General features: G+C 45.2%; 1 protein-coding gene across 1 annotated transcript in view; it reads right to left on the bottom strand.

Moving 5' to 3' along the window:
• Positions 1–22,682, bottom strand: part of dnaaf10 (dynein axonemal assembly factor 10) — a 30,340-nt gene that overhangs the window by 5,097 nt on the left and 2,561 nt on the right. The window contains exons 2-7 of the mRNA XM_072506833.1: positions 22,120–22,220; positions 16,858–16,988; positions 12,064–12,165; positions 11,468–11,583; positions 8,726–8,860; positions 2,637–2,734 (exon numbers count right to left, since the gene is read on the bottom strand). Of these exons, the coding sequence (XP_072362934.1) occupies positions 2,637–2,734; positions 8,726–8,860; positions 11,468–11,583; positions 12,064–12,165; positions 16,858–16,988; positions 22,120–22,220 (683 nt within the window). The remainder of the gene's footprint in view (positions 1–2,636; positions 2,735–8,725; positions 8,861–11,467; positions 11,584–12,063; positions 12,166–16,857; positions 16,989–22,119; positions 22,221–22,682) is intronic.

Below are 22,682 nucleotides of genomic sequence, written 5' to 3'. Positions count from 1 at the left end.
AATTAGACCACTTGGCCAATCAAGTCTGCTCCGCCATTCAATCATGGCTGATATTTTTCTCATCCCCATTCTCCTGCCTTCTCCCCATAACCCCTGATCCCCTTATTGATCAAAAACCTATCTATCTCTATCTTAAAGACACTCAGTGATTTGGCCTCCACAGCCTTCTGCGGCAAAGAGTTTCACAGATTCACTGCCCACTGGCTGAAGAAATTCCTCCTCATCTCTGTTTTAAAGGATCGTCCCTTTAGTCTGAGATTGTGTCCTCTGGTTCTAGTTTTTCTTACAAGTGGAAACATCCTCTCCACGTCCACTCTATCCAGGCCTCGCAGTATCCTGTAAGTTTCAATAAGATCCCCACTCATCCTTCTAAACTCCAATGGGTACAGACCCAGAGTCCTCAACCATTCCTCATAACACAAGTTCTTCATTCCAGGGATCATTCTTGTGAACCTCCTCTGGACCCTTTCCAAGGCCAGCACATCCTTCCTTAGATACGAGGCCCAAAACTGCTCACAATACTCCAAATGGGGTCTGATCAGAGCCTTATATAGCCTCAGAAGTACATCCCTGGTCTTGTATTCTAGCCCTCTCGACATGAATGCTAACATTGCGTTTGCCTTCCTAACTGCTGACTGAACCTGCACATTAACCTTAAGAGAATTGTGAACAAGGACTCCCAAGTCCCTTTTGATTTCCTAAGCATTTTCCCATTTAGAAAATAGTCTATGCCTCCATTTCACTTCCAAAGCGCATAACCTCACACTTTTCCACATTGTATTCCATCTGCCACTTCTTTGCCAACTCTCCTAGCATGTACAAGTCCTTCTGCAGCCCACCTGCTTAGTCAATATTACCTGTCGCTCTACAGATCTTTGTATCATCTGCAAACGTAGCAACAGTGCCTTCAGTTCCTTCTTCCAGGTCATTTAAGGTATATTGTGAAAGGTTGTGGTCCCAGCACAGACCCCTGAGGCACACCACTAGTCACTGGCTGGCATCCTGAAAAAAAAAACCTTTATTCCCATTCTCTGCCTTCTGCCAGTCAGCCAATCCTCTATCCATGCCAGGATCTTACCCTTAACACCATGGGCTCTTAACTTATTTAACAGTCTCCTATGCTGCACCTTGTCAAAGGCCTTCTGGAAATCTAAATAAATCACATCCACTGGTTCTCCTTTGTCTAACTTCCTTGTTACTTCCTCAAAAGAACTCTAATAGATTTGTCAAACATGATCTCCCCTTGATGAAACCGTGCTGACTCGGTCCTATTTTATCATGCACTTCCAAGTACTCCGCGATCTCATCTTTAATAATGGACTCTAAAATCTGACCAATGATTGAAGTCAGGCTAACCGGCCTATAATTTTCCGTCTTCTGCCTCCCTCCCTACTTAAACAGTGGTGTTACATTAGCCACTTTCCAGTCCTCTGGGACCCTTCCTGCCGCCTGCGATTCCTAAAAGATCACCACCAATGCCTCCACAATCTCCTCAGCTCTCAGTTGTCTCTTTTTGAACCCTGGGGTGTAGTCCATCCTGTCCAGGTGATTTATCCACCTTCAGACCTTTCAGTTTCCCCAGAATCTTCTCCTTAGTGATGGCCACTGCACTCACCTCAGCCCCCTGATTCTCCTGAAGCTCTGCCATCCCACTGGTGTCTTCCACCATGAAGATTGATGTAAAGTAACTATTCAGTTCCTCTGCCATTTCTTTGTTTCCTATTATAACTTCTCCAGCCACATTTTCCAGTGGCCCAATGTCTATTTTTGCCCCTCTCTTACCTTTTATATATTTTTTTTAACTCTTCTGATCTCCTTTTATATTACTAGCTAGCTTGCCCTCCTTTTTCATCTTCTCCCCCTTATTGTTTTTTTAGTTGTTCTCTGCTCACTTTTAAATGTTTCCCAATCTCTGGCTTCCCACTAAGGGCAGCACGGTAGCACAAGTGGATAGCACTGTGGCTTCACAGCGCCAGGATCCCAGGTTCGATTAACCGCTGGGTCACTGTCTGTGCGGAGTCTGCGCGTTCTCCGCGTGGGTTTCCTCCCACAGTCCAAAGACGTGCAGGTTAGGTGGATTGGCCATGATAAATTGCCCTTAGTGACCAAAAAGGTTAGGATGGATTATTGGGTTACAGGGATAGGGTTTAAGTGGGTCGGTGCAGACTCGATGGGCCGAATGGCCTCCTCCTGCACTGTATGTTCTATGTTCTAAACCTCACCACTTTGTAAAGACCAAAACTAGCCCACTCACCCATGTAAGTTATTTGAATCCAGAAATACAGCTAGATTCAGGTATGTTCAAGTCAAGTGGGGTTCGAAGGCACTCAATCCTCGACCAAATAGCATGGCGAGGTTACATGGGGGAGGGGTGCATGTGGAAATCAGCATTTAGGTCTGACCTTAAACATTAAAAAATGCATAATAATAGAATTCTTCTTTTTGGCAATTTGCTTTTATTCACTTCCACTTATCTGATGTCTCCTAATTTGCATAATTATCCTGCTCCCTGGTCTCTGGCCCAAAGTGGATCCAGGAACAAACTTACCTGCAATCATGACTGTTCAATCATTAGCAACTGTAATGCTGCTATTTTACATGCATTTTAAGCACCTTACTGTGTGAAGGTTACTCACTATTTCCAAAGGTGCAGACTGCCAGCTCCTCCCGCTGTCATGAAAATATCTCGGTTTTGCGGTAAGTGGCGACCCTGCCAGATGGTTGACTTATACACCTGGGGAAAGCAACAGACACACAAAAGCACTGTGTTTATATAAAAAACAGGAGAGAGACAGAGCAACAACACCTGCCTCGCCTATCAACAGCAACAACCAGAGGTCTGACTCACACTTTACTGAAAGTAATTAACTACTCCCTAAATACTATCTCTGCGACAGTACACAAGCCTTGGATTTCACCACAACATTGGACAGCTGACACCAGCATCACATACTGGTCACAGGCTGAGCTACTGTGGCAAATTTATGGGACAATCTTAACTCGGAGCAGGTGATGGCAGAGGATGAATGAGAGTGAAACCTGGCTGAGGCCCACTCAATTTTAACTCACAGGTCTCATGTGCATCATATTGGCATGCTGCCCAATTTTGGGGCAGGGATTTAGAGGTTTACAGAAAACATAAATAAACCTTTTGAAGGGGAGACAGGGGAGCTACATGTATGGATAGTCATGTACAGCACAGGAGTCCATTTAACCTATTGTGTTTCTACTGGCATTTTGAAAGGGTCATCAAATTCATCTCCCTCGCTCTGCTCTGATTCCCAGAGCCCTGTAAATATCCTCCTTTCCAAGTATTTATCCAATTCCCTTTTGAAGCAGAATTGAAACTGCTTCTACTACTCTTTCAAACAATGCATTCCAGGTCGCTGCAATTCACTGTTTAAAAAAACTTGTCTCATTTTTCCCCCTTGAATTTTGTTCTTGCAAGTGAGATCGTGAGGACCAAGCAGGCTCACCTGTCACATTAAAGGTAAGCGGAAATTGTGGGCTGCAAAGTTCAGGCAGCCTGGGTCGTAAAGGATGGCTGGTTGGCGAAAATGCAAAGAAGTTTGAAAAACACTCCTCTAAGAAATGGTATTCTTTTACAATTGTATAAACTCTTAATGCAATTGGCTGGCACAGCATTCATGCTCTGGGCACAATCAAACAGCCATGCTGCGCCTGAAAAGAAGCTCGCCGCAGCGTGGCCGATAGAAGCTGGGAGATCCCACTCCCGGGATTTACCTGGCTTGTAACACCTCACAAGATCTAAGCGATCTCGAGATGTAGCGATGTGAATCCCGCCATCTGCATATTAAAGCGAGACAGCTAGTCTCACTTTAATATGCAGTTCCCCCCGAGGTACCCGAGGCACTGGGATGTATCCCCTTTGCCTCAAAAGCTCGAGCAAGCGCCATCCAGTACTGGTCTCCATAAACGGCGACCAGATGGAACGGCGCTCGGTGGGAGGTCTCCCAGGGGATTAGAGGCCCCCAGGTGCATGCCCTTTTGACGGGGCAGTACTGCTGGTGCCACCCAGGCACTTCCAGCCTGGCAGGGCCACCTAGGTGCCAACTTGGCACTGCCAAGGTGCCCAAGGGGGCACTGCCAGTGTACCAAGTTGGCATTGCCAAGGTGCCAAGCTGGCATTAATTGCGATCAGGCCAGTGTGCCCTACACACATATTGTGGGGATGTCTGTTGGGACTTGCGGGGGGGGGGGGGGGGGGGGGGGGGGGGGGGGGTCTGCGGTCACTTCAGGGGCTCCAGAGATCGGGCCGCCATTTACAAATTGCATCCCAATCTCTCGCTATACTGAGGCGTTCTGGCGAGCCGAGTACCTCAGTGCACAAAATGGGGCTGTGTGGCCCCCTATCAAACCCAGGTGCTGTCTTTTAGTGTTATGTTTCTCTGCACTGTGAGTACCGGGAGACACACAGCTAAACACACTCGTTATGTTCCCATTTAGTTAAATCCTGTCCTCTGATTCTCTGAAACAATGCTAAGCAGTCAGGGACTGACTGCCCTTCCACATTTACTCTACAAACATTTCTGAAGCAACAGCAGGATGCCTCTGGCGCCCCGTGTAACCCGTTACCTATCAAATGACCTCCAGCATGCAATAAATAAAAGAGTGACCTCAAGTCTAAGTGATGGACAGTGGGAGACGGTGACCACCCTGACATCTTGGCTACCTGTCCTGGTCAGAAGGCTTTGGATGAGTGATTGACACAAAGTAAGCTACCCGTCCCTGGAAATAAAGTCAGGCAGCCGCCTTCATCAAACCGTAGTTGGATCAATGAAAATAGAGGAAGATAGAGGGAATAGTTCACGAACACTTCGACTAGAGAGCAGGATGCTGCCACCAGAAACTACTGAGATCAACATGCACTCAGCTAACCATCTGTTCATCCTCTGGGATCAGTGATCCACTCTCAGCTGTCACAAGTTGTATACTTTTCCTGTATATTTGGCGAAGGTATCGAGCTGGATTCTCGGCACCGTCGCGCCAAAATTACGGCCGGAGCGGGGGCGGAAAATCGATGTTCCCGCAAGAAATCAGGACTTCATCAATTCTGCGGTCCCCGAAAAGCAGCATACTCGGGTAGTACGCCGCACTGCCTGGGATTTACCTGGGGCCATTGCCATGAAGCCGGCTCAGCTATTCTCCGGTCCGACCGACCGAAGTCCCAACGGCGTGGAACTAATGTGCTCCAGACGGTTGGGATACTCGCATCCGCAGCCGCCTGTCAGGGGCGGGTGGATTGGAGGCGAGGGGGGGCCTTATAGGTGGCCGGGGAGTGCTTGCACGGGAGCCGAGGGTCGGGCGTGCTGCCGATCGGGAAGGAGGGGGGGGGGAGGAGCTCTTTTATGGGTCTAGCTCCGTGGTCAGTGTCCACCATGGAGCACGGCGTGGCCATGGAGGCTGCCGCCGTATGCATGCGCGGCTCCGACCCGTAAGTGCGGGGGCCTGTATCTGCAGCAAAAGCTGCGAGATCTACTCCGGGTTGCTGCTAGCCCCCTGCAGGACTTGGAATTCATGTCCTTTTGATCCAAGGTTTTCTGGCATAAATCTCTACCGTTTGGCGCCAGCATGGGTACATATTCCCAATAATGGAGAATCTAGCTCATCATAGCTAAACTTCTGCATTGCAATAAACGACTTAAAAATTTCTTTAAAATACTCGAAGGTCTATCTTAGGTATCTGTGGCTCCTGAATCCAAAATTTTACAGTCTTCAAAACTGACCCTACCGCAAAGAGGAACTGAGACTCAAGCTGTTCCCAGGTCTTCAGAGTCTTCTCTTCTAGTGGAAAAAGTGAGGTGGGATGGTCAATTTAATTTCTATGCAAATGCAAAGCTCTGAAGAAAGAGATGAGAAGGGGTCAGTTCCAGGAGCATAACTTCAAGGACAGGGATCAAGTGTGGCAGAAAATAGTTCCGTGACTTGACCAGATCAGTCAGGGTGAATGCAGCCCTTCCTTTCACAATCTCTTTGCACAATAAAAGGCTCTTAGCACCCATTGCTAGAACCCTGAAAAAGCTCAATCCTAGTCTCGTACCCTTCTCCACTTGTCACAAGGGGACACTAATAACCACCTTCCTAAACACACTCACCTTTTGCTTGTTGTGTTCACAGCTGCCAGTACCAGCATCCTGTTTTCATATGGTAGCAATGCTGCATAGGGAGTGGCACCGATAACATCTTCCGCACCACAAGCTCCAGCCACGTTACTCCATTGAAGACCTGCCCATTTTCCTCACAATCGCTTTCTTCTTCCTCTCAGCATATACACACCATCTGCTGCCCAAAAACTTTTATTTTCCAATTAAGGAGCCAATCCATCTTTTGGCTCGTGGGGGTGAGACCCACGCAGACATAGGGAGGATGTGCAAACTCCATACGGGATCGAACCCAGGTCCTCAGCGTCATGAGATAGCAATGCTAAACGGCAAAAACCTTATCCATGCCTCGGTTACTCCCTAGACTTGACTACTCGAACATTCCCTGGCAGGCCTTCCACCTTGTTAGCACTCTGGAAATTTAAACTCATCAAAACCCCGCTGACCTAAGTCCTTACTCACACTAATCCCATTCACCCATCAGCATCTTATCCCGTAAGCACACAAAAATAATTATCCTTTGTGACCATTTGTTTAACCCTCTGCAATCAGAGGACCAACTGCTTAATGTCCCAAATATACCTGGTTATGAAGCTGAGTGCGGCAACAGATGTTCACTGTATCAGTCTGACATAGACTGTACATTGTAAAATCGCCAATGCGGAGTCATCTGGCTTTAGTTCACATTGCTCATTCCTGCAACATTTGGTCATTTGTTCCAAATCTGTGCTAATTCCCTTTGTTTTAAAAACAGAAAACTTGAAAATCCTACAAAATCCAAATCTTCTCCTTGAAAAAAAACAATAAAAATCCCAAAATATGACTTAACACTATACATGGGTCACCAGTGGACAGGATACCAGCAAGAATGATCACTGTTTGAAACATTATTTTAATTTTTGGAATGATCACTGTTTGAAACATTATTTTAATTTTTGAATTAATGAAACCGTGTTAGGTTTTAGTTGCACTCAGCCCAGAATTTCCCTGGAGCATTGATGCTGAGGACCATTGAGGAAAGATTACGTCTCTCCATTAACTGAGATTTGTCAGGCACCTATCGTTTGAGATAATATTTACTGTTCAGTTGCTGTGGATTAACTGGAATGTTGTAACAGATTTTTCTGTTATTCAGTAATGGAAAGTGGACATTAGATATACTATTTGGACCGTTTAAATGACTGTGAAGGGGCGACTTTACAAAATAATGCTGGTGGTAGGGAGTAGATTGCAGGTTGTAGCCATCTGGGATGGCACAGAGAAACTCGCAAAGCCTGGCGGGTAAAATGGACAAGCCAAGACTCAGGCAGGCTCAGAGCCTGAAATGCATATTCGTAAGCAAGAAATTCAGACGGTATCGAAACTCCGTCCAATTAGCATTTTAATGGGGCCGATTAGCATTTGATGGCCCGCCTTCCCCAAAACAAAGGACTGGTACTCAAGCAACCGGGACAGTCCCAGACATTTCTGCGCCACTCCCTGTTCACGGGAAACGCAAACAACAGGGTCAGTGACCGCTTGGGACATGCCCAGCCATCCAGATCCCCGCCCACTTATTGGCTAAGGAATCGAATGGAGTGATCATGTGATCACCCAATTAGTAAGGCCCAAATCGAAGGACCGCCCAAAAGAGCGCGAAACCCCCGCCCCCCCCCCCCCCCCCCCCACCCCCGAGTATAAGAAGAAGAGTTTGCCATATGTTCACTCTCTTGGCCTTGGTACCCCGGTCACGGCCTTCGACAATTGCAGCAACACCAGAAGCGAGTCCAAGTTCAACGTCCGCTACCAGACGGATGAGCCCATCTGAGCAGCAGTTACTCCTTCAAACCAGAGAGATCCAGAATTGAACAGCGGCCACTGTTTTCTGACCTAAGCCGGGTGCCCGAAGTTAAGTACAGGTTGTCTTAGGTATAGTTAACTAGTAGTGTTTATGTTGCATGACTAATTGTGTGTAAATAAAGTACCCTTGACCTTGAACTAACTAACTGGTGTTTGGCTCTTTGATCGATAGCCGATTGACATAATTGGAACAGAGCCACAGAAAAGACAGAGTGAAAGAAAAGGCAACAAGGTTGATTCTGCAATGAGTGCTACTTGTGATGTGGTTGGAATCTGGAATGCACTGCCTAACGTGTGGTGGAGGCAGATTTAATCATGGCTTTTGAAAGGGCACTGGATAATTACCTGAAGAGAAAAATACTTGCCAGGCTACAGGGAATAGGCAGGAGAGTTGGGACGAGCTGAGTTGCTCATGCAAAGAGCCAGTATAAACATGATTGACTGAATGGCCTCCTCTTGTGCTGCAACCATTCTATGATTCTATATTTAATTGGACTGTTCCATGGAAACCTGTACATTTGGTTATTAAAGCATTGAAATCAAACCAAGATAGATTGTTGCCAAGATACAGGTGGGTCACCACAATTGCTGTAAACTGCAGGGCTGCAGACCAAATGCTGGAAAGTGGGATTAGGCTGAGTGGTTCGTTTTTCGACCAGCACAGAGACAATGGGCCAAGTGGCCTCTTTCTGTGCCATAAATTTTCTATGATAATTATCAATCCTTATAAGCCAAGGGAACATTGCCTCCTCAGAATTAAATACCTTTTCACTGACTGCAGCAAAACCCTTTGTTGGGTGCTGGGTCCTCATGTCAAACACGTGAAACTTTCCCTCCAAGGAAGTGGCCACCAGTTTATTCATGTTGATATCTTTTCTATCAAACTCAACACAACAGACCTGCAAAAACAAGAAAGTCCCAAATGCAACAAGTTTATCTGTCAGTGCGGAGATATTTTCATTTTTTAAAGAAAGGGAATTTAAATATCAAAAGAAGAACTCCATACTACACAAGAAATAATTTGGTTTAATACATTGGATATGGGGAAAATGTAAATTTAGAATTTATGAAAAATGTTATTGACTTTTTTTCTTGGTAAAAGACCCAAAGGTTCTTTGTCATTTACTGCCAAGATAATTGTAAGAATGTAAAATAAGGCCAGAACACGCAGGACAACCACGAAAACCAGACGGCCATTCATACTCATGACCGATCTTCCTACCTTCACTCAAGAGTGGCTGAAACCAAGTGTCATTCTGGACAAATTTGAAAAGAACCATGGGCGAAATTCTCCTACCCGCCCCGCCACATTTCTGCGCCGACCGGCCGGCGGGAGTCTCCGTAACACCGGCCGGTCAATGGGGTTTCTCATTGTGGGGCAGCCCCACGCCGTCGGGAAACCCCCGGGCGCCGGCAGAACGGAGACTCCCGCCGGCGGAGAATGACGCCCCATGGGTTCCATGGTTTTCAAGTTAGCATACACTGGCTGAAATTTTCCGGCTGATCCCACCGAGGGGACTCCCCCCACCCCAGGGCAAATGGAAAAGCCCGTTGACAGCAGTGTGATCGGAAGATCCTTCTGCCGGCCAATGGTGGGCTGCCTCCAGTACTGCAAACCACGCTGCGGGGTGTTCGGAAATCCCGCCCAATGTCTCTGTAGATATCACAGGAAAGGTGCACGAGGTGGATTTTACAAGGAGGTTAGTTGGTTGGCACCTCGTCAAGGTGAAATTTGGCTGCCCCAAGCAATAATTTGCTGTGGGCGGTCTTAATTACTGCCGAGTGGGACTTCTGCCCATCAGGGACATGAGGGCCCACCTGACAGCACCTGAAGAGAATAGTGGTCAAAACTGGGACTATAGCCAGCTCCCATGCAGAAGTGAAACATCTCCAAGACTTCAGGTAAATATAAGCAAATTACTGCGGATGCTGGAATCTGTAACCAAAGAGAAAATGCTCAACAAAGCTTGACAAAGGGTCATCTGGACTCGAAACGTTAGCTCTTTTCTCTCCCTACAGATGCTGCCAGACCTGCGATTTTCCAGCATTTTCTCTTTGGCTTCAGTAACGGTAAGTGGACATCTGATATACTATTTGGACTGTTTAAATGACTGTGTTGAATGTGGCGATTTTACAAAATAATGTTGGTGGTAAGGAGTAGATTTCAGGTGGATTTCAGGATTGGATGGCTGGCAGCCCCATAGGGAGAGGTGAGGAAGTTGGAGGTGGCAAGGGAACTTCTAATAGGAGGCACTGTCAAAATCTTTGGAGGTTTGAGTAAAAATGAAGACCCAAAGTTGTAAGGGCCGTCAGTTTGGGGGGGGGGGGGGGGGGGAAATCCCTGCAAAAGAATGTACAACAGCCTGGGATCCGAAGAAGGTTAATTTTGGACCTGAATGATTAACTCCATTGTTTTATCCAAAGATGCTGCCAGACCTGTTGATTTTTCCAATGCCCGTCTTACCTCCCAACATGAAGCCACCTCCCCTGTGATACTGGGCTCCAGATACACCATAGAGCCTTTTTGCAAGATTTCATCACTGAGCACAATGAAGAGCTAATTGCCCTTTTATTTATTTATTTCTCTTTTTTAAACATTTAAAGTATCCAATTCTTTTTTTTTCCAATTAAGGGGCAATTTAGCGTGGCCAATCCTACCCCGCTCATCTTTTTGGGTTGTGGGGGTGAGACCATGGGGAGAATGTGCAAACTCCATACGGACAGTGACCCAAGGTCGGGATCGAACCCGGGTCCTCGGTGCCGTGAGGCAGCAGTGCTAACCACTGCACCACCGTGCCACCCCTGCTAATTGCCATTTTAAATATCATAATTGACTAACTACTGCAGACAGACAGGCAGCTGCTGCTACAGGGAATCGGCAGTCCGGAATATCTCCTGACAGTGAGAACACTCGGGAGCTGACCCAATACACATTGTTTTCGGCCTCCCATGCTCCCCACCTCCTCCAAGCTCCATGGGACCAAAAGGATTCTACCCAGTTTCCAGCATATAATGCAGTTAGGGGTTATTGTGACTATCAAGTATTCGCCTAAAACCACTTTCCAAACATTTGCAACAGAAACGGCCCTCGAGGAGCAAATATAATCTCAAATTCTTCTGCTTTTTGACTTGTTTGGGGGTAAGTGAGGGAGTCAGGGAGAAAAACAGACTTTCTGTGACTCCCACACTGCTATTTAGCTCAAAGGAGAAAGAGGAGGCACTAATGCATTTCCTTATGGTTAGCGAGCAGTGGCCCTAAGAGAGACTGAAACATTAATTGTAAGAGAAGGGAAGAAATGCAAGGCAATTGAGACTAAAGACAGAAAATGACAAAGGGGGAAAAAGTTTATTTGGAAAAGTAGTTACTACAAAATAGCCACCTGAAGATCCCTGTATGCTATTGAGTCATGGCTTTTACATTCTGTCATGTAATCACCATTTTCCTTGCCACAGGCAGGGGAGGTTTTAGGTTTTGCATCAGAGTTAAAATCTGCTTTATTCCTTACCCCATTCCTGATGTTTTTTTCCCAGCGAAGTGACATTGTTCGGAGATCAAATAGCTTGATATCACCATTGTCATATCCAGCGCATACACAGCGCTCCTGGCTGCTGTAGGCATGGCCTGTACATAAATGCATCACCAAAGGAGAGTTCAGGGTAAAAGAAAACAAAATCAACTGAAACCGAGAACTCAGAACAAGAAAAATCTGAAATAATATGTTCTACAGTTTTGCTTGCATGTTAAGTCGCGGTAAACACACGATTAGACAAGCTGTACATAATTTATAGAGAAAAACTGTTTTGTTCCATGTGCCCCAAGTTTCAAGTCAAGCAGATACATCACATACAAACATCCATTATTCAGTCAGTAAAAAAAACTAGTCAAACTCTGAAATTGAAGTCCATCTGATTTAGTCAGAGCAGATTCAGTATCAAATATTTTTATATTCATTATGCCCACATTTGACCCACACACAAGGCACTTTGTTTTAAAGAAAGAATATTATTGTAAAATATCAATGCACATTCAATCCCTCGCCACGTTCTCTTGTGAACGGTTCCTTACAGATGATTTCAATATAAAATTATATTTAAGACATACCAAATGCTACAGTCCAGCAATCCCGCCTGCTATCTCCGTCTGCCGGTTGCATATTTGCCACTGGAGTGTCTTTTTGCCTGGGGTCCCAGACTTTTACCATTCCTTTCAAAAGTACAAAACACAATCTATATTATCTAATTTGCATGAAGTAATACACACATACACAAAGAGTCAATATAATTTACAGTGAATAATACAGAACATACAGAAAACCTTTAAATTGTCAAGAAGCTTTCAACGAGACAAATCCAAATCATCAAGTTTACCCCACCCCTCATTGATGTCTGCATCTGATTTTGTTCTACAAAATGTAACAAGTTAGATGTCAGCAAATTATGGTGAAAAAGCACAACTTATTACTTTGTTTCAAGTGGTTTGTTTAGTAATAGACCTAGTGACAGCAAGCTGCTGAGAGGTGTACTTTAAAGGTGAATATCATGCCAGGCTTCTAACATGGCCCATTCATGCAACTGCTGCCTCATAGCTCCAGGGACCAGAGTTCATATTCGACCTTGGGTGACTGTCTGGTTAGAGCTTGCACATTCTCTCCGTGTCTGCGTGGGTTTCCACTGGGTGCTCCTGTTTCCGACCACAGTCCAGGCGTGTGCAGGTTAGGTAGATTGGCCACACTAAAATTGCCCCCTAGTGTCCAACGGTTAGGTGGGGTTAAGGGATTATGGGAATAGGGTGGGGGAATGGGTCTAGATAGGGTGCTCTTTCGGAGGTTCAGTTCAGGCTTGATGGGCTGAATGGCCTCCTTCTGTACTGTAGGGATTCTATGATTCTAAAAAGCAGCACAGAGGATCCAAAGCCAATGGCTCCAGTAACCAAACCATGCCCTGTGCCACGAGCAGTTTCGCCAATTTGAAAAGACAAAACCACTTGGCATTTCAATGGCGCATTTTAAAAAAAATATTGAAGTCGGCATTTATTTTCTGAGGAAAGAGAAACTTCTCTATCTCCTTTTCTCCCTGTCAGGACACTAGATTTTGTACCTGAATAGTCAGGAGTATGATTCTACAGACACTCGCCATCCAAGTGTGATGCTAGACCCAGAATGTGAGCAATTTATTCAACCATGGAGAACACCATGCCTAATTTGTTCTGACACCCTTCCAACATTTGCACATGGGATAGCATTTAAAAGCAGAAACCTGAGTTATTCTGGGTTACTTTTGCAGCCCAGGGACGCGGAGGACCAAAGCGAGACCACACAATTAACACCCAGATAGGAAACCAAAATCCAGAACTTCCTGGTCAATGACTAAGTCACCTGGCTGCATTTTTATCCATTAGGAAAAACAGGTTGGGCACCAGGTTTACCTAATGTAATGACTCTTGAACCAAGTTAAAATGGATTGACGATTGGCTGTCAGGCAGAAGGCAGAGAGTTGGGATAAAAGGTTATTTTTCGGAATGGCAACCGGTGACGAGTGGTGTCCCGCAGGGTTCAGTGTTGGGGCCACAGCTGTTCTCTTTATATATTAACGATCTAGATGACGGGCCTGGGGGCATTCTGGCTAAGTTTGCCGATGATACAAAGATAGGTGGAGGGGCAGGTAGTATGGAGGAGGTGGGGAGGCTGCAGAAAGATTTAGACAGTTTAGGAGAGTGGTCCAAGAAATGGCTGATGAAATTCAATGTGGGCAAGTGCGAGGTCTTGCACTTTGGAAAAAAGAATAGAGGCATGGACTATTTTCTAAACGGTGACAAAATTCATAATGCTGAAGTGCAAAGGGACTTGGGAGTCCTAGTCCAGGATTCTCTAAAGGTAAACTTGCAGGTTGAGTCCGTAATTAAGAAAGCAAATGCAATGTTGTCATTCATCTCAAGAGGCTTGGAATATAAAAGCAGGGATGTACTTCTGAAGCTTTATAAAGCATTAGTTAGGCCCCATTTAGAATACTGTGAGCAGTTTTGGGCCCCACACCTCAGGAAGGACATACTGGCACTGGAGCGGATCCAGCGGAGATTCACACGGATGATCCCAGGAATGGTAGGCCTAATATACGATGAACGTCTGAGGATCCTGGGATTATATTCATTGGCGTTTAGGAGGTTGAGGGGAGATCTAATAGAAACTTACAAGATAATGAATGGCTTAGATAGGGTGGATGTAGGGAAGTTGTTTCCATTAACAGGGGAGACTAGGACCCGGGGGCACAGCCTTAGAATAAAAGGGAGTCACTTTAGAACAGAGATGAGGAGAAATTTCTTCAGCCAGAGAGTGGTGGGTCTGTGGAATTCATTGCCACAGAGGGCGGTGGAGGCCGGGACGTTGAGTGTCTTTAAGACAGAAGTTGATAAATTCTTGATTTCTCGAGGAATTAAGGACTATGGAGAGAGAGCGGGTAAATGGAGTTGAAATCAGCCATGATTGAATGGCGGCGTGGACTCGATGGGCCAAATGGCCTTACTTCCGCTCCTATGTCTTATGGTCTTATGGTCTAAGTGTCTCGCTCGGTCATTTCAGAGGGCAGTTAAGAGCTAACCATATTGCTGTGGGTCTGGAGTCACACGTAGGCCAGACGGGGCAAGGACAGCAGATTTCTTTCCCTAAAGGGCATTAGTGAACCTGACGGTTTTTTTTATGATAGTTTAATGGACCAGTTTTCAATTCCAGATTTTATTAATTGAATTTATATTCCACTAGATGCTGTGAACCCATGTCCCCAGAGCATTAGCCTGGACCTCTGGATTACAAGTCCAGTGACAGGTACTATGCCACCATCTTAACCCAGATATTTCTGTAACCACTGGCTCCTTTTCCCTTCTGCTGTACAACTCAAAAAATATTCTCTGCACAAATGATCCATATGTTGAAAGTTCTAGTCAATCATGCTTTACTGAAATCCTAGTGACAATACTGTGAATACCTTTTTAATAGGGGAGGTGGTGGCGTAGTGGCATTATCACTGGACTATTAATCCAGATAATCCGAGTACTCTGGGGTCCCAGGTTCAAATCCCGCCACTGCAGATGGTGAGAATTGAATTAAGTTTTAAAAATCTGGAATTAAACCATTGTCGATTGTCGTAAAATTCCATCTGATTCACTAATGTCGTTTAGGGCACTCATCTGCCATCTGGCCGATATGTGATTCCAGACCCACAGCAATAACTGCCTCTCAAGGGCAGTCAATGTTGGCACAGCCTGCGACATTCCAGTGAACAATTTTTTTAAAAATAGTGCGAGTGTCATGGAGCACAATGAACATAAATACAGTTCTAACATTGAGACTAAATGTCAAGAGATGCCAAGTTCAAAAGCAGTAGAGGAATGTTCGCTTTATAATATAGAAGGCAATTAAGACCAACCATAATATAAGATAGATGACTGAATAGTTTTTCCGTATTGTACTGCTTCACAATATATATATTATGCCTTAAAATTTTATTGAGTAAGAAGTAGCAACAAATGAGGAACATTGATGAAAATAGGACCAAGTTATCTGGATTAAAGACCAACAAGGCACCCAAACGTCAAAGTCGACAGGCCACAGCTTATTCAAGACTAAGTGGAGATTTCATAGAAATATTCAAAAATCACAAGCATCAATAAGGAGGAACCGCTTCCAGTCACAAAAGAGAACCAGAGAATATAACTGACAAAAGAACTGGAGGCAAGGTGAGGAAAATCTGTTTTATTGGAGTGAGTTATTGTGGCCTGGAATGTACTGTTTGAAAGGGGTGGTGGATAGATTGGATGGTAACTTTCAAAAGGGAGTTGGATAAATACCATAAAGGGAATCATCTGCAGTTCTATGAGGAATGGGCAGGGGAGTGGCACTGAAGTGAAAAGCTCTTTTAAGGAGCTAACACAATCACGATAGACCAAACATTCTGTGATATCATGATAATAATTAAGAAATTTCTAGATGCTCAGACGCCACTGGAGGAAAGCTGCAGGATTTAGCAACGAAACAGACGTATCAGTAGATTCTATCACTGCAGCATTTAAACAGGCTCTAGAGAACGGGGTGAGTGAGGATCACGAGAGAGGAATTTCTGTAAGCAAGTGTGAGGTTGTCCACTTTAGACCAAAAAATGTTAGAGCAGATTACTTTCTAAATGGTTAGGTACAGTGGATGTCTAAAGAGACTTGGGGGTTCAGGTGCATAGGTCCTTAAAATGCCATGAACAAGTGCAGAAAATAATCAAAAAGGCTAATGGAGTGCTAGCCTTTATATCGAGCGGATTGGAATATAAAGACACAGGTTATGCTGCAATTATACAAAACCCTGGTTAGACCCCGCTTGGAGTACTGGGAGCAGTTCTGGGCACCACACTTCAGGAAGGATATTTTTGCCTTGGAGGGAATGCAAAATAGGTTTACAAAAATTATACCTGGATTACAGGGGTTGAGTTACTAGAAGAGATTATTCAAATTAAGACCTGTTTTCACTAGAATTTAGACGGTGGAGGGGTATCTGATAAGAGGTATTCTAGATATTAACAGTGAAAGACAGGTTAGATAAAGATAATTTATGTCCACTGGTTGGAGATTTTAAAACTAGGGGCATAGTCTAAAGATTAGGGCTAGATCGTTCAGGAGAGATGTTAGGAAGAACTTCTTCACTAAAAGGGTGATGGAGGTTTGTAATTCCCTCCCACAAACAGTAGGTGAAGCTAGATAAGATGTTAATTTTAAATCTGTGATAGATTTATTTTTGTTAAGCAAAAGATATTAAGGGATATGGGCCAAAGCCATAGTCCCATTGAATGGCAGGAGAGGCGCATGGGGCTGAATGGCCTACTCCTGTTTCTATGTAGGAATCATTTAAATTAAATTTACCATCTCTGCTGCCAGTAACCACCTCCGGAGCTCCTTCCCCAATGCCCAGGCCTCCTACACCATCAATACTGTTTATGATCTCCTTGTGCGCTTTTACTGAATACACTGGCATGTCTGGTGCCTCCAGATTCCTGGGGAAAAGAAGTGAGAAAGGTGAGAAAAGCTCTCAAAATCTCCAGTGAAGAACCCTGACAGAGAATGCAAGCAACATTGAAGCTACCTGTAACATCATGAAAATAAGACAGGTCACACAATTTCACCAGCAACTGAGAATGTAAACAGAGCAAAATACATCAGCGGAGTTGTCTTTTTAAAATGCACTATTAGGTGCAATTCCAGATAGGGTGGCATCGAAAGGTAGAACACTGTTTCAGATTGAAGTGGTCAACAAGATACGTTTCCATCGCAGTCTTGATGGAACATGATGGTGGCAAATTATGTTATGCCCACTTCTTTACAGCTGACTTGGAGCAGGTCTACAGCCCTCACTGTTTAATCTGTTTGTGGTGTGCAGAAAACTAAGAGGAAGGGAAGACAAGAGAAAATAGCCAGAATTCTCCGGCCATTCATACCGGCGGAATTCTCTGGTCCTGCCGGCAGCGCACCCCCTCCTGCAGGTTTCCTGGCGGCATGGGATGGCTTCAATGAGAATGCCCATCGACAGTGGCAGAAGAGTCCCACTGCCAACAAACAGCCCCACTTCCCACTGCCGAGGAAGACACAGCTGGGAGGCCGGAGAATCTCACCCATTTACTTACGCCCACCAAATTTCCTCTTCTTACAGGCTTTCTGGGATATTGTCCTCTCTGTGTCAATTACTGCAGCCCGCCAGCCCTTGGAGAATTGTTTCCAACTCTGGTCTCTAGCTCACCTCACACATTTTTCACTCCACTGCCGGAGGCCGTTCCTTCAGCTGCTGTAGCCCATGGGTCATGGAATTCCCTCAATAAACCTCGCCCTCGCCTCCTTTAACACACTCTTTGAAAAAACAATGAGCGGGATTCTCCGTTGCCCAAAACCGATATCGTAATCGGCAATCGGGCGGAGAATCGACTCCAACACCCAAATCGGGGCTGGCGCCAATTTGACGCCGGTCAGCTATGGTCCGCCCCCTCTGAAATGACATCATTGCGTCGCGCACCCTTGCTACAGCGTTGGTGCATCATCAGCAGGCCCTCCCATGATGCTTCGCCCCAGATGGACCAAGTTCCCGACCACATGTGGTCTCAGCAGTCGTGAACCCGGCATGGCGGCTGCGGACTGTGTCCAGCTCTGCCAAACCCGGCAGGGATCTATGCCGCTGGCCGGTAAGGGGGGGGGGGGGGCTTCTGCAAGAGTCATAGAGTCATCGATGTTTACAGCATGGAAGCAGGCCCTTCGGCCCAGCTTGCCCATGCCGCCCAGTTTCTATCACTAAGCTAGTCCCAATTGCCTGCGTTTGGCCCATATCCCTCTATACCCACCCTGCCCATGTAACTATCTAACTGCTTTTTAAAAGGAAAAAATTGTACCCGCCTCTACCACTGCCTCTGGCAGCCCCTTCCAGATGCTCACCACCCTGTGTGTGAAGAAATTTCCCCTCTGGTCTCTTTTGTATCTCTCCCCTCTCACCTTAAACCCATGTCCTATAGTTCTAGCCTCCTCTACTTTTGGGAAAGATGTCGACTATCTACCTTAATCGATGCTCCTTATTATTTTATAGACCTCTATAAGGTCACCCCTAAGCCTCCTACGCTCCAGGGAAAAAAGTCTCAGCCTATTCAGCCTCTCCTTACAACTCAGGCCATCAAGTCCTGGTAGCATCCTCGTAAATCTCTTCTGCACTCTTTCTAGTTTAATAATATCCTTCCTTTAATAGGATGACCAGAACTGAACAGTGTTCCATATGTGGTCTTACCAATGTCTTGTACAACTTCACCAAGATGTCCCCATCTTTTTTTTTTTTTAATATAAATTTAGATTTCCCAATTATTTTTTCCAATTAAGGGGCAATTTAGCGTGGCCAATCCACCTACTCTGCACATTTTTGGTTGTGGGGGCGAAACCCACGCAAACACGGGGAGAATGTGCAAACTCCACACGGACCGTGACTCAGAGCCGGGATCGAACCTGGGACCTCAGCGCCTTGAGGCAGCTGTGCTAACCACTAGGCCACCGTGCTGCCCAAGACGTCCCTATCCTATATTCAATATTCTGACCAATAAAACCTAGAATGCTGAATGCCTTCTTCACCAACCTGTCCACCTGCGACTCCACCTTCAAGGCGCTCAGAACCTGTACCCCTAGATCTCTTTGATCTGTAACTCTCCCCAACTCCCTACCATTAATTGAGTAGGTCCTACCCTGATTGGATCTACCAAAATGCATCACCTCACTTTTATCCAAATCAAACTCCATCTGCCATCATCGGCCCACTGGCCCAATTGGTCGAGATCCTGTTGCAATCTTATATAACCTTCTCCACTACCCACTATACCAGCAATCTTGGTGTCATCTGTAAATTTACTAACCATGCCGCCTACATTCTGATCCAAATCATATATATATATAAACCAGTGGACCCAACACCTATCCCTGAGGCACATCGCTGGTCACAGGCCTCCAGTTTGAAAAACTCTCCACAACCATCCTTTGGCTTCAGTCGCCAAACCAATTTTGTATCCAATTGGCTACTTCACCCTGGATTCCATGAGATTTAACCTTTTGCAACAACCTACCATGCGGTATCTTGTCAAAGGCCTTACTAAAGTCCATGTAGACAACAGCGACTCACTGCCCTCATCTACCCTCTTGGTTACCCCTTCAAAAAACTCAATCAAATTTGTGAGACATTACTTTCCCCTTACAAAGCCATGCTGACTTTCCCTAATTAGCCCTTACCTGTCTAAATGCCTGTAGATCCTGTCCCTCAGATTACCTTCTAACAATTTACCCTGGGAGAGCTGGGGGGGATAGGTGGGGGGTGGCCGGAGGTGGCCTGTTATACGGCGCATGGCCGGTGGCATGTGTACGGCGCGACCGCTGCAGGCCGTCGCCATGCGCATGCACGGTCAAGGACCCGGCCTTTCTCCGGCCGTTTTTGCAGCGGGGAGCCACGGGTTTCACCCGGCGACGCTGCTCACCACTCACAGGTCGCAGAATCATTGAGGGGTCGGCTCCGAGTTTTACGTCGTAAAACCCTTCGCAAATTCTCCCTTCGAGCTGGGAACTAGCCGCTGAAACAGAGAATCATGCCCTCTATCTTTGACCAGGCCTTCAATCACAGCTCTAAATATTTAGTTTTTGGACTGGTGTCAATTTTGTCCAAATGTATCCCTGTGAAACGCTGTAAGAAGTTTATAAAATGTGTTATATAACCTGCATTCACACCCCATATTGCCACCTGTTTCTTGGCGGCGTGCCGGGAATTCTCTACTCCCACCGCTTGTCGATGGGATTTCCCATCGAAACCACTCCATGCCGTTGGGAAACTCATGGGCGGGGTGCACTGCCAGTGGGAAAAGAGAATCCCAGCGGATGGAGAATTCCGACCAATATCTTTAATATAGTAAAATGTATCATAGAGTTCGTCACTGGTCTACCTCATCAAATCCTTTGAACATTTTGAACACTACGATTAGCTCACCCCTGAACCTTCAAAATTCACAGGAAATACAAAGCATTTTATGTAACCTGTCCTCATCATTTAACCTGCTAATCCCTGGTATCGTTCTGGCAAATATTTTCAAACTGAAAAGGGCCCTGAATCAAGTGAAACAGGAGAGTAGCATGGGATGGAGGGGACGAAAACACCATTTTTCAAACAAAAAAATTCACCTGCATTCATTTTTGTTTAAACTTTGAGGAGCATCACAGCGTAATGTTAAATATTGGTCAATCCTCCTCCTTCAGGTTCCATACGTATGAGGGGGCGTGTGACCATGGACATCCATTGAATTGGTCCATGATTATGTTTGGCAAAGTATTGCAGTAATAAAAACTGAAAGTGTCAGAAAGTGGCAATATCTGAGCGTTAAGGTTTCGAGTAATATGGTTCTTCAGTACCAGTTCCAAAGATGAGTCATATTGGACTCAAAACATAGGAATTAGGAGAAGTAGACAATTCAGCCCTTCGATACTGCTCCACCATCCCATCAGATCATGGCTGATCTCTTCCTAGTCTTAAATCCACCTCCCCATCTGTTGCCCATATCTCTTTAACCCATTTTTTCAAATCAGAAATATATCTATCTCCTTCTTGAAACCATTTAATGACTGAGATTCCACCGCACTATGGGGCAGCGAGTTCAACAAATTCACCACCCTCTGCGAGAAGTAGTTCCTCCTCACCTCAGTTCTAAATCTACCGCCTCTCAGCCTATATCCATGACCTCTCTCTCCACAGATGCTGCCAGACCTGCTGATCTTTTCCAGCATTTTCTGTTTTTATTTCAGATCTCCGATATCCACAGTCGTTTATTTTTATTTTGAAGTACTGCCGTGGTTTACCATTGTGCTTCTGATCAGCCCATATGTGATTAAAATCATTTGGTGTCCATGCGGATAGATAAAAATGAACACAACAATCCTGCTTTCACCTGTACGTGGAATTGTGAAGAAACTCTGACGGGTCTTTTGTTCCATCATGAAATTCCACTGAGCCCACCCCTCCCAAATCAGCATTGCATGTGGTAATAGAAAACATTATAGCCTGTGGTAATAAAATGCATGACAAGCCATCCATGATTTATTGAACAGGAATTATCAGTTTAATTTATGAAGAACTGAAACATTTGCAGTAAACAAAAACTTTCACTCAAAGTTTTTTTAATTCTTTCATGGTGTGTTGAAGCCACTGACTAGGCCAGCATTAATTGTCCTTGAGAAGGTGATGGTGAGCCACCTTCTGGAACCGCTGGAGTCCCAGTGATGTAGGTACACCCAAGGAAGGAGTTCCAGGACTTATAATTTATCTATCTACACCTGGAATGATCGCAAGAAAAAGATTTCCTTCCCCAATTGACTACAAAGGCTGGGAAAATTCCTTTGGCAACATGTTCAGCATTCAATCACCTTTAATCAGAAAATTTAAATGCCACATAAATATTGCCAAGGTAGCCGGAGAGATTGTCATAGCAGGTTTCAAAAATACCATCCCTCTCAAGATGTTATTTCCTCAATCTTCAGAAAGACAACACTTTCCTTCAGAGCAAAACATTTCTCGTCATAGCTCCAAAACCACCATTGGCACAACAGCAGTTTCTCAAGGTTTTGAATACATACCAAATGTGCAGGTTTCCATCAAAGTCGCCAGTAGATAGGTGCCGCTGTTGCAAAGAGGTGGCTCCAAAGGTGCCGCATTTAAAAGGTTTTGATTTTTCAATCTGAAAAGATATGTTTTTCAAGTTGAAAATGAGGATTAAGTGGCCCAGCAAGCAGTTCATTCAATTCTGAATTATAAGGCAAGGTCACTGGAGTTATCGGGAGAGCACAAGAAACTGTTGGAGAGACTCGGCCTACGTTAATCTACCGCCACATTATCAATGAGTAACACAGGCGGCAAGGTAAATTTGCTAACAATCGGCTCTCTTGTGTGTGCAAAAAAGAATCCCTTACAAGGAAAGCTTTGCATAATTCAGTGAAGTACATCTTTTGGTATAATACCAACAATGTTCAAACAGTTAGCTGGCTACAGACCAGATGTCCAGTAGCAGTACAGGTAGTGACTTTCTTGTTGTTTTGGCAAGCTTAATTTTCAACACTTTGCCAATTCTGCTCCAAGTCCGGTACCGTCACCCACACACTCAGAAGGACAGGTTAGTGGCCCTCTCCCAGGTCTTGGACAC

The sequence above is a fragment of the Scyliorhinus torazame genome, chromosome 1 (genome assembly GCF_047496885.1).
Source record: "Scyliorhinus torazame isolate Kashiwa2021f chromosome 1, sScyTor2.1, whole genome shotgun sequence".
Lineage (NCBI taxonomy): Eukaryota > Metazoa > Chordata > Chondrichthyes > Carcharhiniformes > Scyliorhinidae > Scyliorhinus > Scyliorhinus torazame.
Note: the sequence above shows the minus strand (reverse complement) of the source record. Positions and strands in the feature narration are given on the sequence as shown.